The sequence below is a fragment of the Penicillium expansum genome, assembly GCF_000769745.1.
Source record: "Penicillium expansum strain MD-8 chromosome Unknown contig355, whole genome shotgun sequence".
NCBI classification, from domain to species: Eukaryota; Fungi; Ascomycota; class Eurotiomycetes; order Eurotiales; family Aspergillaceae; genus Penicillium; species Penicillium expansum.
This window is the reverse complement of record NW_015971216.1, coordinates 75,324-90,780: the sequence shown is the minus strand read 5'-3', so window position 1 is coordinate 90,780 and position 15,457 is coordinate 75,324. Positions and strand designations below refer to the sequence as shown.

At 46.3% G+C, this 15,457-nt stretch overlaps 6 protein-coding genes across 6 annotated transcripts; 2 read left to right on the top strand and 4 right to left on the bottom strand.

The window, feature by feature from the left end:
• Window positions 1-123: 123 nt before the first annotated feature.
• Window positions 124-1,243, top strand: PEX2_100290 (zinc-binding alcohol dehydrogenase family protein; the record flags this gene model as incomplete). Its single annotated transcript, XM_016747299.1, has 2 exons — window positions 124-235; window positions 303-1,243. The coding sequence occupies 2 exons, from the start codon at window positions 124-126 to the stop codon at window positions 1,241-1,243; spliced, it is 1,053 nt and encodes a 350-aa protein (XP_016601774.1).
• A 2,814-nt stretch (window positions 1,244-4,057) lies between these two features.
• On the bottom strand, window positions 4,058-4,860 carry PEX2_100280 (uncharacterized protein; the record flags this gene model as incomplete). Its single annotated transcript, XM_016747298.1, has 3 exons — window positions 4,058-4,574; window positions 4,632-4,774; window positions 4,834-4,860. The coding sequence occupies 3 exons, from the start codon at window positions 4,858-4,860 to the stop codon at window positions 4,058-4,060; spliced, it is 687 nt and encodes a 228-aa protein (XP_016601773.1).
• Window positions 4,861-6,347: 1,487 nt separating this feature from the next.
• Window positions 6,348-7,388, bottom strand: PEX2_100270 (arylamine N-acetyltransferase family protein; the record flags this gene model as incomplete). The annotated part of the gene is made up of 2 exons (XM_016747297.1): window positions 6,348-6,897; window positions 6,952-7,388. The coding sequence occupies 2 exons, from the start codon at window positions 7,386-7,388 to the stop codon at window positions 6,348-6,350; spliced, it is 987 nt and encodes a 328-aa protein (XP_016601772.1).
• A 771-nt stretch (window positions 7,389-8,159) lies between these two features.
• Window positions 8,160-10,033, top strand: PEX2_100260 (Amino acid/polyamine transporter I; the record flags this gene model as incomplete). Its single annotated transcript, XM_016747296.1, has 7 exons — window positions 8,160-8,267; window positions 8,321-8,391; window positions 8,446-8,559; window positions 8,618-9,078; window positions 9,131-9,154; window positions 9,207-9,532; window positions 9,599-10,033. 7 exons carry the CDS (start codon window positions 8,160-8,162, stop codon window positions 10,031-10,033), a joined length of 1,539 nt encoding a protein of 512 aa, XP_016601771.1.
• A 621-nt stretch (window positions 10,034-10,654) lies between these two features.
• On the bottom strand, window positions 10,655-11,872 carry PEX2_100250 (glycosyltransferase; the record flags this gene model as incomplete). Its single annotated transcript, XM_016747295.1, has 1 exon — window positions 10,655-11,872. The coding sequence occupies one exon, from the start codon at window positions 11,870-11,872 to the stop codon at window positions 10,655-10,657; it is 1,218 nt and encodes a 405-aa protein (XP_016601770.1).
• Window positions 11,873-12,741: 869 nt separating this feature from the next.
• On the bottom strand, window positions 12,742-14,732 carry PEX2_100240 (uncharacterized protein; the record flags this gene model as incomplete). The annotated part of the gene is made up of 8 exons (XM_016747294.1): window positions 12,742-13,224; window positions 13,282-13,614; window positions 13,676-14,073; window positions 14,137-14,219; window positions 14,279-14,368; window positions 14,422-14,445; window positions 14,501-14,571; window positions 14,634-14,732. The coding sequence occupies 8 exons, from the start codon at window positions 14,730-14,732 to the stop codon at window positions 12,742-12,744; spliced, it is 1,581 nt and encodes a 526-aa protein (XP_016601769.1).
• Between the last annotated feature and the right edge of the window lie 725 nt (window positions 14,733-15,457).

Sequence of the window (15,457 nt, the reverse complement as noted above, 5' to 3'; positions counted from 1 at the left end):
AATAGTACCTCGATTTCGCAACACCCGCTTTGCCGTTTACACGATTCATATTAAGACGTTCGAGCTGTACCCCGCCTCAGTCGCATCCTTCATTTTTCCCCCACGTCACGACATCTGTTGAGAATGACCACTCAAAGCGCCATTATCGTACAAGGACCTGGCCGCGCGACGATAGCAGAAGATGTGCTGCTCCCTGAGTTGCCGGATGAGTACATTCTCGTCAAAACAAAAGCTGGTATTTTCTCCTTGTGCTCTTCTTCGTTCCCGTGTTACATGGACAGCTGGACTAACACAGTACGAAGTCGCTTTGAATCCAACAGACTGGCGTCATATTGATTTTGTACCCTGTACCGGAGCCACCGTGGGCTGTGACTATTCTGGAATAGTAGAAGCCGTGGGACCGAGTGTCAAGAAGGCTTTCAAAAAAGGCGATCGCGTTGCTGGGTTTGTACACGGCAGCAATGCCGTTCGCCACAATGGCGGCGCGTTTGCTCAGTATGTAATTGCGAAGGGTGACCTTCAAATCTTGATACCCGAGTCCATGAGCTTTGAGGCAGCAGCCACTTTTGGTGTTGGTTTGACAACTGTTGGTCAAAATCTCTACCAGAGCATGGAATTGCCTTTTCCTGGCGACCAGGCGAACGACTCAGACGACATAAATATCCTAGTTTATGGAGGGGCAACGGCGACAGGTACCCTTGCAATCCAATTGGCAAAATTATCTGGATTACGAGTGGTCACAACTTGCTCTGAAGCCAACCGCAGTTTTATGTTTGAACTTGGGGCTGACGCGGTTTTTGATTACCACGATCCACTAGTGGGTGAGCAGATCCGAGAGGATACTGATGATGCTCTGGAGTTTGTTCTTGATACAATCTCTACGCCCCAATCAGCTGCCATTTGCAGTGCTGCCATTTCGTCCGCAGGCGGTTCCTATAATGCCCTGCTGGATGTGCCATCAGCGAGAGATGACGTTGATTCACACGTCTCGATGGCATACGATGTCCTGGGAGAACCGTACCGCATGGGAACGAACGAGATATCTCCTGATAGTACTAACTTCGAATTCGGCATCAAATGGTGGGAATTAGCGCAGAAACTACTTCAGGAGCGTCGCATCCATCCTCATCCATACCAGGTGAAGCCAGGCGGCTTAGCTGGAGCGTTGGCCGGTCTTCAGATATTACGGGAAGGTAAAGTCCGAGCCTCCAAACTAGTCTATCGGGTTGATGAATCCGAGTAAATTGTGAAAGAAAAAGAATTTAAACAAAGAAGGACTTCTTGGCTTCCTATAAAGGTCCAATAAGATGTTTAGTTCTCTATTAGTACCACATGACTGTATGTATAACATGTATGAGAACTCCGTCGTCAAATTCCGAAGTGATTAAGCCATAGATACGTCCAGCAGAATCGTACTTTTGTAGAACTAGTTCGATGACCAAATGAGAATTCGAGTAATCTCTCATGAAACTCTTACGCACTGCGGGTAAGCAAACCAAACTACCAATGCTCCTGAAACCAACCGGTTCGAGGACAATACTACTCGCTAAAAACAGCATTTCCAGCATACCGTGTTCAGTGAACAGGGCCAAGAGTCTCACTATCCGTGCCCACAGCGCAGTCAATTCAATCATAACCCACCACAGATATACCAGCACCAGAGAAGCTTCCAGCTGGTCTCAAGTATTCAAGGTTCCAAGGAGCAAGATAGTTAATGTACTGGTCTGGTGGTTTCTCTTGCAGCCCCTAGAACTCTGTGAAAGCGCCATTCCCCAAGGTTATCTTGACCCCAGCTAAATTAATATTATTCTTGATGGAAATCCGAATGCCGTTCAATGGGAGCTCTTCGGTATGCTTGCAGTATAGCCGAGAAGGGACAGCCACGACGTTATAGAGACCATCGTAGGCAGAAACTTGCAACGGCTCAAACCTGTGTCAGGCTTGAGTAGTTATTCTAGCAGCTAGTTGAAATCCAAAAAGACAGACTGATCTCCTACACTGAAGACTGTTGAAACTGTAAAGGCTTCCAGAAAATTACTATATAAACGCCACACTCGGTATAACCGAGAGTCTTTGAGGAAATATGGCTTATCTGGAAGGAGATGCGAATCATGATCATCGACTGGCAATTTGACGAATACTGAGCCATGCTTCTGTGTAACTCCCTCGATCACACTCTGTATGGCGGTAAGAAGGGTGCGCTAAAACCAAAAAAATTCAAATTAATTTTTATCTATCTGAGAAATTCCGGCGATTGCTTGTAAAACCATCAGCGAGACCTGCCATCAAAAATAAAAACCTCCCTACTAGATTAACATTCAGCCAAATATATTGCTATGACTTTAGTAAAGAAGGTAATTAGGATCTGGACACCGGTGACCGCCAGTATATACCAGAACTGTCATCTAACAGGGGTACCTTAGTCCAACACATGTCAAACTTCTAGCTAGCTCCATGCGTTTAGAGAAAAGAAAGTAAAAACATCTAAAAACATACAACAGTGAGGATTCGCTGGTGGTCACCCACCCAACTACTAACTCACCGGCGTGTGGCTTAAGTACGGCTGAGCGGACGGGAAGCCCTGTTTTCCACACCCTATGGTCGTATGTATCACATAATGTGTGCGATCAAAAGATACTGTCGTCTATCTTTAAGCCGATGCAGGTGAGATAGGGCTGTTAATCCCATCGATATCAACCTCTACAGGTCGGATTTTGTTTAAAATTGAAACATAAACTTAAATAGCTATATAATACTTATCATAAATTTCAAAAATTTAAACTGTATATAATAAGTAAAAGGCTAGAGAGAATGCAGCGATTATGAGGTACTAATCAAACCCCCTAAATGGGACATAATGGGGGCCTTGTGGGCCCCTACGAATGGGCTTTGGGCCCGGGGTTCGGGCCCATTTATGGGCTTTACGAAGGTCTAGCTGATACCATACAAAAGCGCATACTGAGCTCAGTCAGTTATATCTACATAGATTGTTAAATGGTGAAATTTTGTCATTTTAGTTGGAGTTATATATATTAACTGACCATACCTTGCTGTACACCTTGATTTTCTGAACCCGCAGGCCACCCGCTACGTGGTCAAATTCATGCACCAAACAGGTCTCCTCCAGCAGTTCCAACATGTTGGGATCGAGGATGACGACGACGACGAACCGGTAGGCCTTGCGGCAATGGATCTAGGTGTGGAAGACGATGGGTATTAGCCAATGACGAGAATGAAGCTGTGGAACGAGATACTCAGCCAGGGATGACAACCATGCCGATGAACTGGCCACTAAGAACACCACCACCAATTGAAACTGAGGCAGGGGGGGAGGGGGGGAAGGAGGATGAGAAGTAAGAGCGAGAAGTGAGAGCGAGAAGTGGGATGTGGGAGTTGGAAAGTGGAAGGTGCCTCCACGGCAATCATTTAATAATTTCTTATGTATGGGATTGGGTATGGGATTGGGTATACGGGATTTACGGGTTACAGGAATGGGCTGATTCCACGCTCTTTTGCTCACCATCTGTACTCCTCTGGGATTCGGCGTTAGGGCTCGAGTTCTTGCTTCAGTTGGAAGAAGCGCCTGCATAGTCATACGCAACTAGTTAGACTGCAACAGGTTAATTGAACTTTGATTGATTGATTGATTGACCTTGATTTTCTGTCAATTTACATCTCTTCCAGTCACAATTTACTTATTGATTTTAACTTAGGGCTTTGTTTTCTCTGGTACGAGTCGGTCAAAATGAATTCATACATATTAGCACTCTGCAAGCTAGTAAAAGTTCTCCTTAGTAGGTTATTCCGTACTTACCCTAGGTAAATATGCCGGTTAGTTAGTGTATAGTGGGTGACCATATGCGAATGCTGGCCGTTATGTTTTCGTCTTGTGTTTTTTCCTCATTTTTTTTATTCTTGCTCTTGTTATGTTTCGTCCAGATTTCCATAGGTTTTCTTGATATTGATGGTTGGTCATGTCTAGTGTTCTATTTTTAAGCAATCTTGATGTCGCAAGAAAACACAAAGTCCACCGATAACTAAATGTACATGGTTCTCATCACAATGAATGCTCAACTCGGCTACCGCTTGTCTCGGACTCCTCTAACCCCTCCCCGAATGACCCGGGCTTCGTATCGATATACTCACGCCTCACGCTCCACTGATCCGTCCTTTGGATTCCCATCGAATGACTTATTTCCTCTAGTTTCTGTGGCTTGACAGGATCGGTAACTGCAAAAGCAGCGGCGGATGTTCCAAGTCCCTCGACCTCGTCTTCCAAGTATCGAGAACGCCTTGTGGCCTCTTTTGCTCCACGGCTCATACTCGTCAACGCATATGAGTTGCCATAAGAGTCACTATGGCTCCCGATAGTGCGCTTTCGCAGGCCGATGCCGAGCATTCCGCTATCGAAAGCGTCGAGAAAAGGCTTTAAGCAGGGAATGCATGCTGTAATGAGGGTGACGCATAGGGCGCATTGGGTGGTGATCCTGGTCTCAAAGGCAGATTGTGTCATGTCCGTGGAATTGGGGGCATTGCGCATGAAAACAAGGCGCATGATGGTCGCTATTATTACACTGGGCACCTAGTTAGTTGAAAATTCGTGAATTCAGAGACAGCAAAATCTTACGTACGTTATGCGGTACGCGAATGCGACCACGACAGGGACTTTCTTTCCAAAGCTAACCTGGACGGGCTTGATGATATAAATCGGGAGTAGGCAAATGATTAACTCTGTAAGGATATCAACGGAAGATATGGCTGTCCAAAAGTGGAACTATAGAAATCAGGCTGTCAGTATGAATTGGATTGCTGGGGTCGAAGCTCAATGCTCACAGTATCAATACACTTGCCATTATCCATTTCCCATGGCCTTGGTGCTCCGCATTTGAAACCCAAAGTAAATAAGACTGGAAATGTCCAGATTATAACGACGATCGATGACCAAAAGCATACTTTTTTGTGTGATTTATTGACACACAGTTTATTCAGAAATTCAAAGACTGAGATCTTCGTGAGGCTAAGGGCAAGAACGTAAAGAATATCGGATGCATATAGGATCTAAGAAGTAGTTTGGAATTAATATATATTATCGCATTGATTCAGGAAGAATGCTTCACCTTTTCCACGTCGATCACTTGCTGCGTACTTAAGGCAGATTGACGCTTCCCCATGCCATATTTTGTCCCTTGAAAGATGACACCGGATTGTGCGATGCCAAAGACCTATCCTTTGGAAGCTCGGCATTAGTTACTTGATGACAATGATCTAGTCAAGGAGTGTCGTGTGGCACAGATGGAAATGTATACCAGTGCAAGGGAAACTATCCCATCATCTCGTTGCAATGACCGAAGCATAAAGAATCGAAAAGCAAGTCGGATCAGCACAGCCAATATCATCATTACTAAGAGGTACAAGGCCGCAATAGCGACCTCATCTCCATGATCGAATGTAGGCGAGTCTGCGCGTCTGTCGATCGTGCGTATTTGAAAATATCTTGCAATATTCATAATGAGAGCCGGAAAAGCCAAGAAATGGATGACTCGTGCATTTATTCAAGAACTTTGAGATGCAGGGCTTTTGTTAGACAACGGGGAATCCCCAAGGCCAGCCTAAATTTGGCTTGATGGTATATTTATACATAGATAGATAATCGTAGGTTCAGCATTACGAAGAATCTTGCCATTTTGCTTCTTTGGTAAAGCTTCAGGGTTGTAATTCAATTAACAATATCTCTTTAGGGGTAATTGGCTTTTTGGATTCCGTACTAGGATCTTCGCACGGGGTATGGAGCTAAATGCACATGGATGTACGGAGTATCACTCGTGGGTACAACCGCCTTCAAAGAGATTAAGGATCCTGCTTAGCTTGCAAGGATGGAATGTCTTACATTAATTTCGGCTATAGCGGTACCGACATATTGGAATATGTATGCCGTAGACTTTGGAAGTATATTGTGGGTCATAGCTTTCTGATTTGAGGAATGGAATTTATGGTACAAATCATTCCTTATCATAAGCCTTGATGGATATGCAACACATTCAAAAAGACTCGTCTACCACGAGCTAGAGGGTTATCAGAGTCTTCCCTAAGAAATTAGTACGCATTATATTGTAAGATTCCGTGCCGTCCCGTTCCCCGTCGGGGATGCGTAAATTGGGCCAGTGGGGCCCGTGCATAAGACCTATTTACATCCATGGATATCTCCCAATGAGCTGCTCATATGAATGGAGTGTAGAGAGTGATTGGTGATGATTTATACACGTAAGCTATCAATAAAACACCTTGTTTAGTGAAAGTAAGGATAGCCTATCATATTTTCGTTGTAATATTGATGAGGTCGCAAAGTACTATAGAATTTCCGAGGTCGTTTGGCGGATACTTTCCTGATCCGCCTTTGAAATTGGAATGTGAAAGTATTTCTCCAGAACAGCCAGACGCTCCTCCTCACAGGCGAAGGATTGCAGGACCTCTGACGTGGCCCCCAACCGGCGCTTCAGTGTATTGTCGAATAGTGTTAGATCACCAATGACCTTTTCACCGTCATCGTCCAGAATCATCCGTACACACATCACGTGGAAAAGAAACCAGCTCTCCGGACTGGTACTCATATAGTAGTTGATGATCGTAAAGTCTTCCGGAAGAAATTCCGTTTCAGTGAAGCAGTAGGCAGGAATCCACGCCCCGCCTGCATTGCAGATCTCATACTGCCAAAGAAATTGGCCAGCTCTCGTGTGCTGGGTGATAGGGCCGTAGATGAGCCGTGTAGACTGGTCGCCGACATTGTGGGCCTCAAACCCGTCGATCAATGGAAGTGGCTGATGTGACCCATTCGAGCCGAACCCCACATCTACCAGGTACTTTTGTTCCCCGATAACAACGATATTGACCATGTGATTCCTGCGTTTGACAGTTCAGTATGTTTCAGATATAAGATCGAAGGAATGACCATACCATCCATCGTACTTTGGACCTTTCCAGTCCCTCGAGGTTGATATGGGCTGGACCGCCTCATTTACCCGACCTCCGACCGAGGTGACATTGTATCCAATGGTCCTAAGGACAGTCCCAAAAAGAGTACTATTCTCCATACAGTAACCTCCCCGATCGGATTTGGAGTTTACTATCTTGTCAAATAGTTTCTGGGCATCAATGGAAATGTAGCGGTGGACTGCATAATGCAGATTGAGATTTTCAAAAGGCACCGCTGCCACCTGGTATCGTTGCAAAACCTTCAAAAAGACTAGGGCGGCCTCATTGTCGACACTTGCACCAAACTTGACCACCGGTGACTCCCGATATTTTTGAGGTAGATCGATCCGGTTAAAGTACTGTTTCAATTGCTCTGGCGAGTAGACTGGACGTAGGGACCAGTCAATGATAGAATTCATGTTGAATAAATCAAAGGATGCAAGGTGCCAAAGAGATATATTAATGCTGGAAGTAGGGTGTCGAGAGACAATAAATAGATGTAAAAGCGGGGTTGAATTCTGTCGATCAGGTTTCTACATATGGATTACAAGAATAAATTGGTACTAGGAATATTTATAGGCATGTTACCGAGATCCGTGATTCCGTGATAACTACGGAGTACGGATTACTGCACGAGTCTACCAATGAAGCTTTTAATTGCGCTCCCAATTGGACCTTAGAACTGTTACATGCATCCCCCACAGGGCATGGTCCTGATATGCCAGTATGCGTTTAATTAATTAATGCAACCGGATCGATCCTGGACAGCGTGCGCGGGACGTTAATTCAGAAACACTATATTAAATATTTGTGGCGTACACTGAAAGAATCGAGCTAGTGTATAGTGCATACGTAGCCTAGACGTGTCAACGAATAGCCCTGCAAATTCCTCGGTGATTCTACATGCCGGCTTTTGTCTTGAGCGAAAATTGATTGCACCTGATTTGTGAGGGAGCCGGATCCCGGAGGAATGTTCCCACATTTACTGAAGTGAACTTGATCAATGCGCCGAGGGCTAAGCAATGTTCCCAACTATATATCTGGACCTCTGACAACTAGATGGGTTCTAGGCATGGTTTTTTATCCTTCCATGCTTCTTTCTTAGTTTCTTCTTCTTCCTCCTATCCCGACCCATCCCAGGTTTCCTTTTCATAGTCTACCTTTGCCGCATTTCGCAACACAACCCCAAAATGCCCTTCAAGAATGGCGAGATGGCGATCCAGGAGTTGGGCTCCAGCAAATCCAAAAGTCGCGATGCCGAAGATATGGCAAAGCAGGGCAAGAAGCAGCAATTTAAAGTATGGCTTCACTCAAGAAGATATTTCAGGGAGAATTTATTTAACGCAAGCAGCGAAACTTTGGATTCTTGTCCATGTTGGGCTTCACGACAACCATGATGTGCACTTGGGAGGCTGTGCTTTTGTGAGATTCGGCTGTTCCATTCTTTATTAGACCGAAACTAATCATTTACCTCAGTGCCAATTTAACTGCAATGATAGATGGTGGCCCAGTAACCCTCGTCTACGGGTTCTTATTTTGCTGGTTCGGCGCTTTGGTGACTGCATCCTCGCTGGCCGAGATGGCCTCAATGTATGAAACTATGAAACCTGCTCAAATTATCCAAGACTCGAGACTCAACAGACAACAGGGCTCCTACCTCCTCCGGACAGTACCATTGGGTGGCAATGTTAGCTCCGAAGGGTCAGGCAAAACTTTTGAGCTGGGTGACAGGATGGATGGCCATGATTGGATGGTGGGCCAACACTGCAGCTGGTGTTTATTTTGCAGCGACAGTCACACAGGGCCTTGTAGTCTTGAATTACCCGAATTATATTGCGGAAGGCTGGCAGGGAACCTTGATGATGTTCGCTGCATTGATAATTTGCGTGCTCGTGAACTCCATCGGGGCAAAGCTACTTCCCCAGGTCGAGGGTCTGATTCTGATATTTCACATCGCGGGATTCTTCGCCGTCCTCATTCCTCTCGTCTATCTTGCACCTCACAAAGATGCCTCATTCGTTTTTGCGACTTTTGAAAACAGTTCGGGATGGAGCAACGCGGGTCTGACCTGGTTGATTGGTCTGATGGGCACGAACCTCCCATTCATTGGTGTGACCCCCATCCTTCCCCAGGATAGACTATTTCTAACCAGGTTCTGCAGGTTATGATGGCCCCTGCCATATGGGTAAGATCCAAGTCAGTAATTGGAAACCTCATAAACTAACAGATCCCCACAGCCGAAGAAGTCATCAATGCTTCTATCATCGTTCCTTGGTGCATGATCGGTACAATCCTGCTAAACGGCACCCTTGGGTTCGCTATTGTCGTCGCTTTTCTGTTCTGTATCGGAAATGTAGATGACGCCCTGAATAGCGCCACCGGCTACGACTTCATTGAAGTCTTCTACGCAGCTACCAAATCACACGCGGGAACATCCGTGATGACCGCCATTCCCACGGCATTGGTCATTTGCGCGTCGTTTGGGTTCCTGGCTTCCGCATCGCGTCTCACCTGGGCCTTTGCCAGAGACAAGGGACTGCCATTCTCGAATTTCTTGGCTCACGTATGGCTGATTATCACCTCCTTTACCTCCTAAATAGCAGCAACTAATTTTATTACCCGCATATAGGTCAGCTCCGAATCTGCCCTCCCTCTTCGCGCTGTCGGTCTCTGCGCATTCATTACCGGCTGTATCTGCATCATCAACGTTGGATCAACGTCAGCATTCAACGCCATCATCTCGCTGACTACGGCAGGGTTGTTCGGTTCCTACGAAATCGCCATTGTTCTCATGCTCATAAAGAAAATCAGAGGAGAGCCGATTCCGTATGGCCCCTGGACGCTCGGCAAATTTGGCATTGTTATCAATATTGCCTCAATTTGTTTCTTAACGATTGCTATCTTCTTCTCCTTCTTTCCTGCAGAGATGCCTGTCACTCTGGCGAGTATGAACTGGTCAATTGTAGTGTTCACTGGCGAGTTCCTTATTGGGCTAGTGTGGTATTTGATCAGTGGGAGGAAAGCCTATAATGGCCCGGTCATTGAGTTTGATGTCAACCGTTGATACCTGATTCGGGGGGTAAAGATATACAAACACATCTCTGGGGCAGCCCAGGTGGGTGCATCACTATTTATTATTTGATAATCAGACTTGAACGGTCGGAATAGCGAAAAATACGATCAAGGGATACCTGCTGGCGTGCTGGGACAATTTTACAGCTTTGCGGAGAGACCATAGCTGTGCTTCGAAACTGCGAAGCCTAGATTGTAGAAAAGTTCACCTCTTCCTCGAGCTTCTGGGAGCCTGTATCTATTACCTATGGCATCCAGTGACGTATGCATCATCAAATGGAATTTTTATCAGTGAGGAGGATACGAGGATATCGCCAACTACAGGATGTTGAATGTAGTCAACTTTTGTTTGACATGTTTGAATATAGATCTAAATCTAGTTCGAAATATTTTATTCCGCATTTTCGTCGGCATACTACCAGCGTGGTGTATGGGATAGATAGATGTAGATGGATATAGATGGATATAGATGGATATAGATGGATATAGATGGATATAGATGGATATATTGTATCTTCATGATCTCGTCTACCAGCCTGTAGACTCCAACACTTATGATATTGATGGACGGGGTAGCGAACAGCACATCTGGTATGTTATGCTCGATGGATCTTCACATGAGTAGTTTCCCAACCTTGGTGGGAGGGATAACCGAGAGCGCCACTCGTCCAGGCACCTTGTTTTGATTCCAGTAGGCAATCCCATGGCGAAGCCAACTCGCATATGTGCCAGGTATAACATCGGACCCCGGGTTGTCTCTCCAGAGAGAGCCAAGAGTGACCTTGTTGACCCGCAGGATGAGCCCGTGAGCAAGTTTGAATCCAAAGCTGCGCGACAGACAGGCGTCAACGATCTCACGAGCTTTCTTTTGTTTTCCAGACTCCTCCTCCCCCTCTTTCGGCATTGGTAGTGACAACAAATCGAATGCCTCCTGTCCGTTCCAGGAAGTTAACTCATTAATCAGTTGCGACCCTTCCATGAACTCAATCGCATAAAAGTGCTCCATGCAATAGGCCGGACCGTCCCAATTATCTTCAGCATCGACCAATCCCATTACTGCAGTAGCCACCTGGCCTTGAATGATATAGTCGGTCAAAAGGCGGCTGACTTCGGCGGGACCAATGAAAGTCCCATCATCTTCGGTAATTGTAAACTCACCACCCATCAGAGGAACACCTTGAAGGAGGGGGCTAGCATGCATGCCATCGGTGCTTGTTTTACCATCACCCGCGCCCCAGAGGGCGAGAAGTAGACGATGGCAGCGAGTGAAGAGTGCGTTATCTGGCAATGCGGCGAGGAAATAATTGCATAAACTGTAATGATCTTCGCCACTGGGTGTATAAGATAGAACCTCGTATGGAGATTCAGGGTTTGCAATTGTCTCAATCCATAATGTATCGAGATCGCCAATTTGCATCATACCCACGTCCGCATAGACACCCCCATATCGTAGGAGCAGTGGCCAACGAACAAGGTCAGAAGTGTGTTGTAGCGCGTAAGGGCCGGTGAGAGTCTCATCTGTAAAAGCGCGTGGAAAAAGTGCTGGATCGGTGACATCCAAGAACTCGGCGATATTGCTTTTTGATCCAGGTTGCCGGTCGATGATTCGAACAGTCCACCCTTGCTTGGTGAATCGGCGGTGCCATGCGCGCACTGAGCGCTGCGTGTATGGGTGCATGTTGGCATAGCCTGAGTGCCAGAAAAGCCATATGTTTTTGACGCCCTTTACTGGTTGTGGATGTAGGAGGTCAAAGTCTATGTCGGCGTCTGGGCGTAGATCGAGGAGGTTAGAGGGGATGATGTGCACCCCGGTAGGTAGAAGGTGTTCCATTGTAGAAATCGAGGGTTGAGATAGAGGTAGTTGAGGTTATATTAGATACAAGCATGTCGCAAATGTTGATTCACACAGCGCGATACTGTCTTTTATAGATATACATGGATGTGTAAGTTTAGGTACCGCTGCGTGGGCGGACATATTGGCCAATCACGATGTGGCGATTAATTCTGAGCAATTATGAGTCAACCCAATTTACTCCGGACTCCGTATGTAGGTACCTGTGTACAAAGGCCCGGAACCGCGGGGCCAATCATGATGCGTTAATTAGATCTGAGCCATAATGTGTCAACCCAATTTATATTGTAGATCCAGAGGTCAACTCAGAGTTGTCTGGATCCAGCACCCGTCACGCAATTACCCCTGTTACGATACACTGTAGGGTGTATAAAACCGGGCTTCCCGTCCGTTTAACCGTACTTAGGCCCGGCGTTTATATCTCGGGGTTGGAATCGTATTGCAAAGTAGAATCATTTGATTTTCAACTGGCTTGTCCCATCTGACTTGCGCTCTATAATCTTCTTCCAAACGTACCCTAATACATACGACCATAGGGTGTGGAAAACAGGGCTTCCCGTCCGCTCAGCCGTACTTAAGCCACACGCCGGTGAGTTAGTAGTTGGGTGGGTGACCACCAGCGAATCCTCACTGTTGTATGTTTTTGTTTTTATTTTTGATCTGGTTGGCTGTATAGTCTAGTATAAGAAGCCATTTAAGCCATCGTGATATGGTGTCACCAAAATCCGCGGTGGAACTCTTTATCGCCCTGTTTTGAACCACCTCTCAACCGCCCCCTCTAGATACCTTTGTAAATAGCTAGTATTAAAATAGTGCTATTTCCCTCACTATTCCCGTGTAGCAATTTTCTATAAGGAAACTTCCACAATAGGACCCTTGTAGATGTGCCGGGCGCGCAAAGCATAGTATATAATGGCAAGGAACACGCTGCCTCCAATCGCCAGAATACTCCAATTCATTGTTCCCACTGTTGGGTCCATTGTACTTGGCCAGAAGCTGAAAAAGACGACGATGGTGACGTAGATTACCGCATAGCCGTTGATCAGGGTGCCGATGATTCCGGGGCAATGAAACGGTCCCCATACAAGCTTTGCACCGGGTACATTGACAATATCATCCTCGTTGTCATTATATCGGGAGATATCGCCACGGATGCGGCGGTAAAAGAGCAAAACAGTAACCATCAGGTAAGAGAGGTAGATACCCGACACTGCCATGGACACAATGTCCTCCATAGCAGTATTGGAACCAATGTTAATCAGGGAAAGCAATACAGCGATGGTCACTGTAAGGAGGATGGCGAAAATAGGCAACTGTTTCGTGGGGGAAACCTTGAACAAGAAATGTTAGGGCCATGCTAAACTTCTGATTGATAAATAAGTACTTACTTGACTCCACAATCGCCACCCTGGAACTCCCCTATCTCTCGAGAAAGACCAAAGCTGCCGAGACGCCGCAGCTAGGAGACCCATGAGGGAGCAGACATAAATAGTGATTACGATAGCACACATGGTTAATGAACCCGACACTGAGTTTGTTGCTTCCATGAAGATACCCATAAAGTTATACCCAGTGGTTTTCCCCAGCTTACCACCGAGGTCGGAATCGGTGCAGAACATCATGACAAGTATCATACCAAACCCGAGGCAGCCATTGATACCGACACTGATCATAAGGGCGTTGGGAATGACAGTCGAGGCATTTGAAACCTCTTCGGACATCTATTTGAGGTGTTGTTAGCTAAAATCGGATAGAGGAAAGCATAATTCCAAGGAAACTTACATGTACGGCGGCATCACCTCCAGCGAAGGCAAAGGCACAGCTGGTCATACCAACGAACCAGGATAGTCCTTGTGTGGCAAAACCTCCTCCATTTTGAAAAGAAAGGAAAACCTGCTCCTTTGTGTTGTGATCCGCCATATAGGCGAGGGGGATGATGATGCCGAAGAATCCAAGAATATGTACAACCAAAATAACGGCCTCAATGCGGGGCAGCAAGTTGCCGCCGAGCAAGTTCACGACCAATGCGAGAATGAGCGAACCCCAGACAATCAATGTCCCTTGCCAAGGCAGAGCATTGTAGAGGCTGTTTCCTAGGATCGCGGCACCTTGTATCATCTTTCCTGTTAAAAAAGCACAGGCGGCGAAGGCACTCTGCCAGCCGAGAACAGCAAACCATCCTACGGCTCCAAGTGTCAGCGACAATACGCAGTTTCACTCTGGGCATGATGCGGTGAATTTACCTGTAATAAAGCTCAGGAACTTCTGGAGTCCGGCCGGGGCAAGCATGGCAGCCCAGTGGTACTGGCCTCCTGCCGTAGGCGCCCTATTTGGCAGTTAGCTATGAGGCTAGCCTTAGGCAAATAGAGAATGAGCATAACATACATGGAGGCCAATTCCGACAAGACCATGAAATTGGCAAAACAGCCAACCCACCCAAAGATGTAGGCATAGATCGCGCCACCGGAGCCGCCACTAATATATGTTAGAGAATGTTGCAAGGCAGTAGGTCATTGACAGGAACACACTTCGTGAGAGGGCCAGTGAAGGTGCTAAGCAACTGATTAGCGATGGATTACGTGAAAATTTGGAGATGGACCAGCTAACCCAAGCAGGCCTTCCCAAGTGCCCAGAATAGTACAGCTGAAACCGAGGATCGAGAGAATGCCGAAGTTTCGCTGATTAGTATCAATACTCCGATCGGGTAAGATGTTATGACTTTGAAGGATGCATTGCATACCTTAAGGACTGGCTTCTTTCCCATCCGCTGGAGATGCGCATTATCACGGTCCACCTGCCCACCGACAGAAGTATTGCTCTTCGTTGCATAGGCCACCATGGCTCCTTTTTTTCAACGAATATAATGGCGATAAGTGGAAAGTGAACATAAACGTAAATATGAGGGATTCAGGCGTGTTGAAAGTACAAAAATGCGAGAGAAAAGCTCCGATGGTGGAGTATCGGAATGCGGGTGGAAGAGAGTATCCAATTTGACTAGAGATGCATGTGTTGGGAGTACATGGGTGGATGGCGCTAACGCATATATGTTTGTTCCAATTTAATCTCAGGGCCGCTCCGAGGCTCCAAGGGGCTACAGGGCCCATCATGCGCAGTGAAACAATGCCCACTGTGTCGATCACACGCGGGAAGGATCCCCTAGTGAGCGCACCATTCCCAATTTAACTATGCCACAGCTATTATATGTGGGGCGTATATCGGTAATGGCTACTCATAGGGCAAGAAGAAATTGAGGGTTGAATCAATGCGAGGGGCCGGGGGCCAGATCGGGGCGAATTCTTCGAGTAAAGGGGGAGGGTTGAACGCGATTAGACTTCTCGATATTGCCATACCCTTTTACAATCATTATCTGGAAGGAAAGAAATACCAATTAAGTGAGAAAGAAGGCAAAATGGCATGCAGAAAAACAGACCAAACACATAGAACGCATAGAGAGATCAAGATAGTATGGCAAAGGAACACAGCATCACATGAGATTGAGGAACCTGAAGGAGCTACAACACCCCTTCAGAGACCTTCAAATACATAGTAAATAGTAATGCCGAT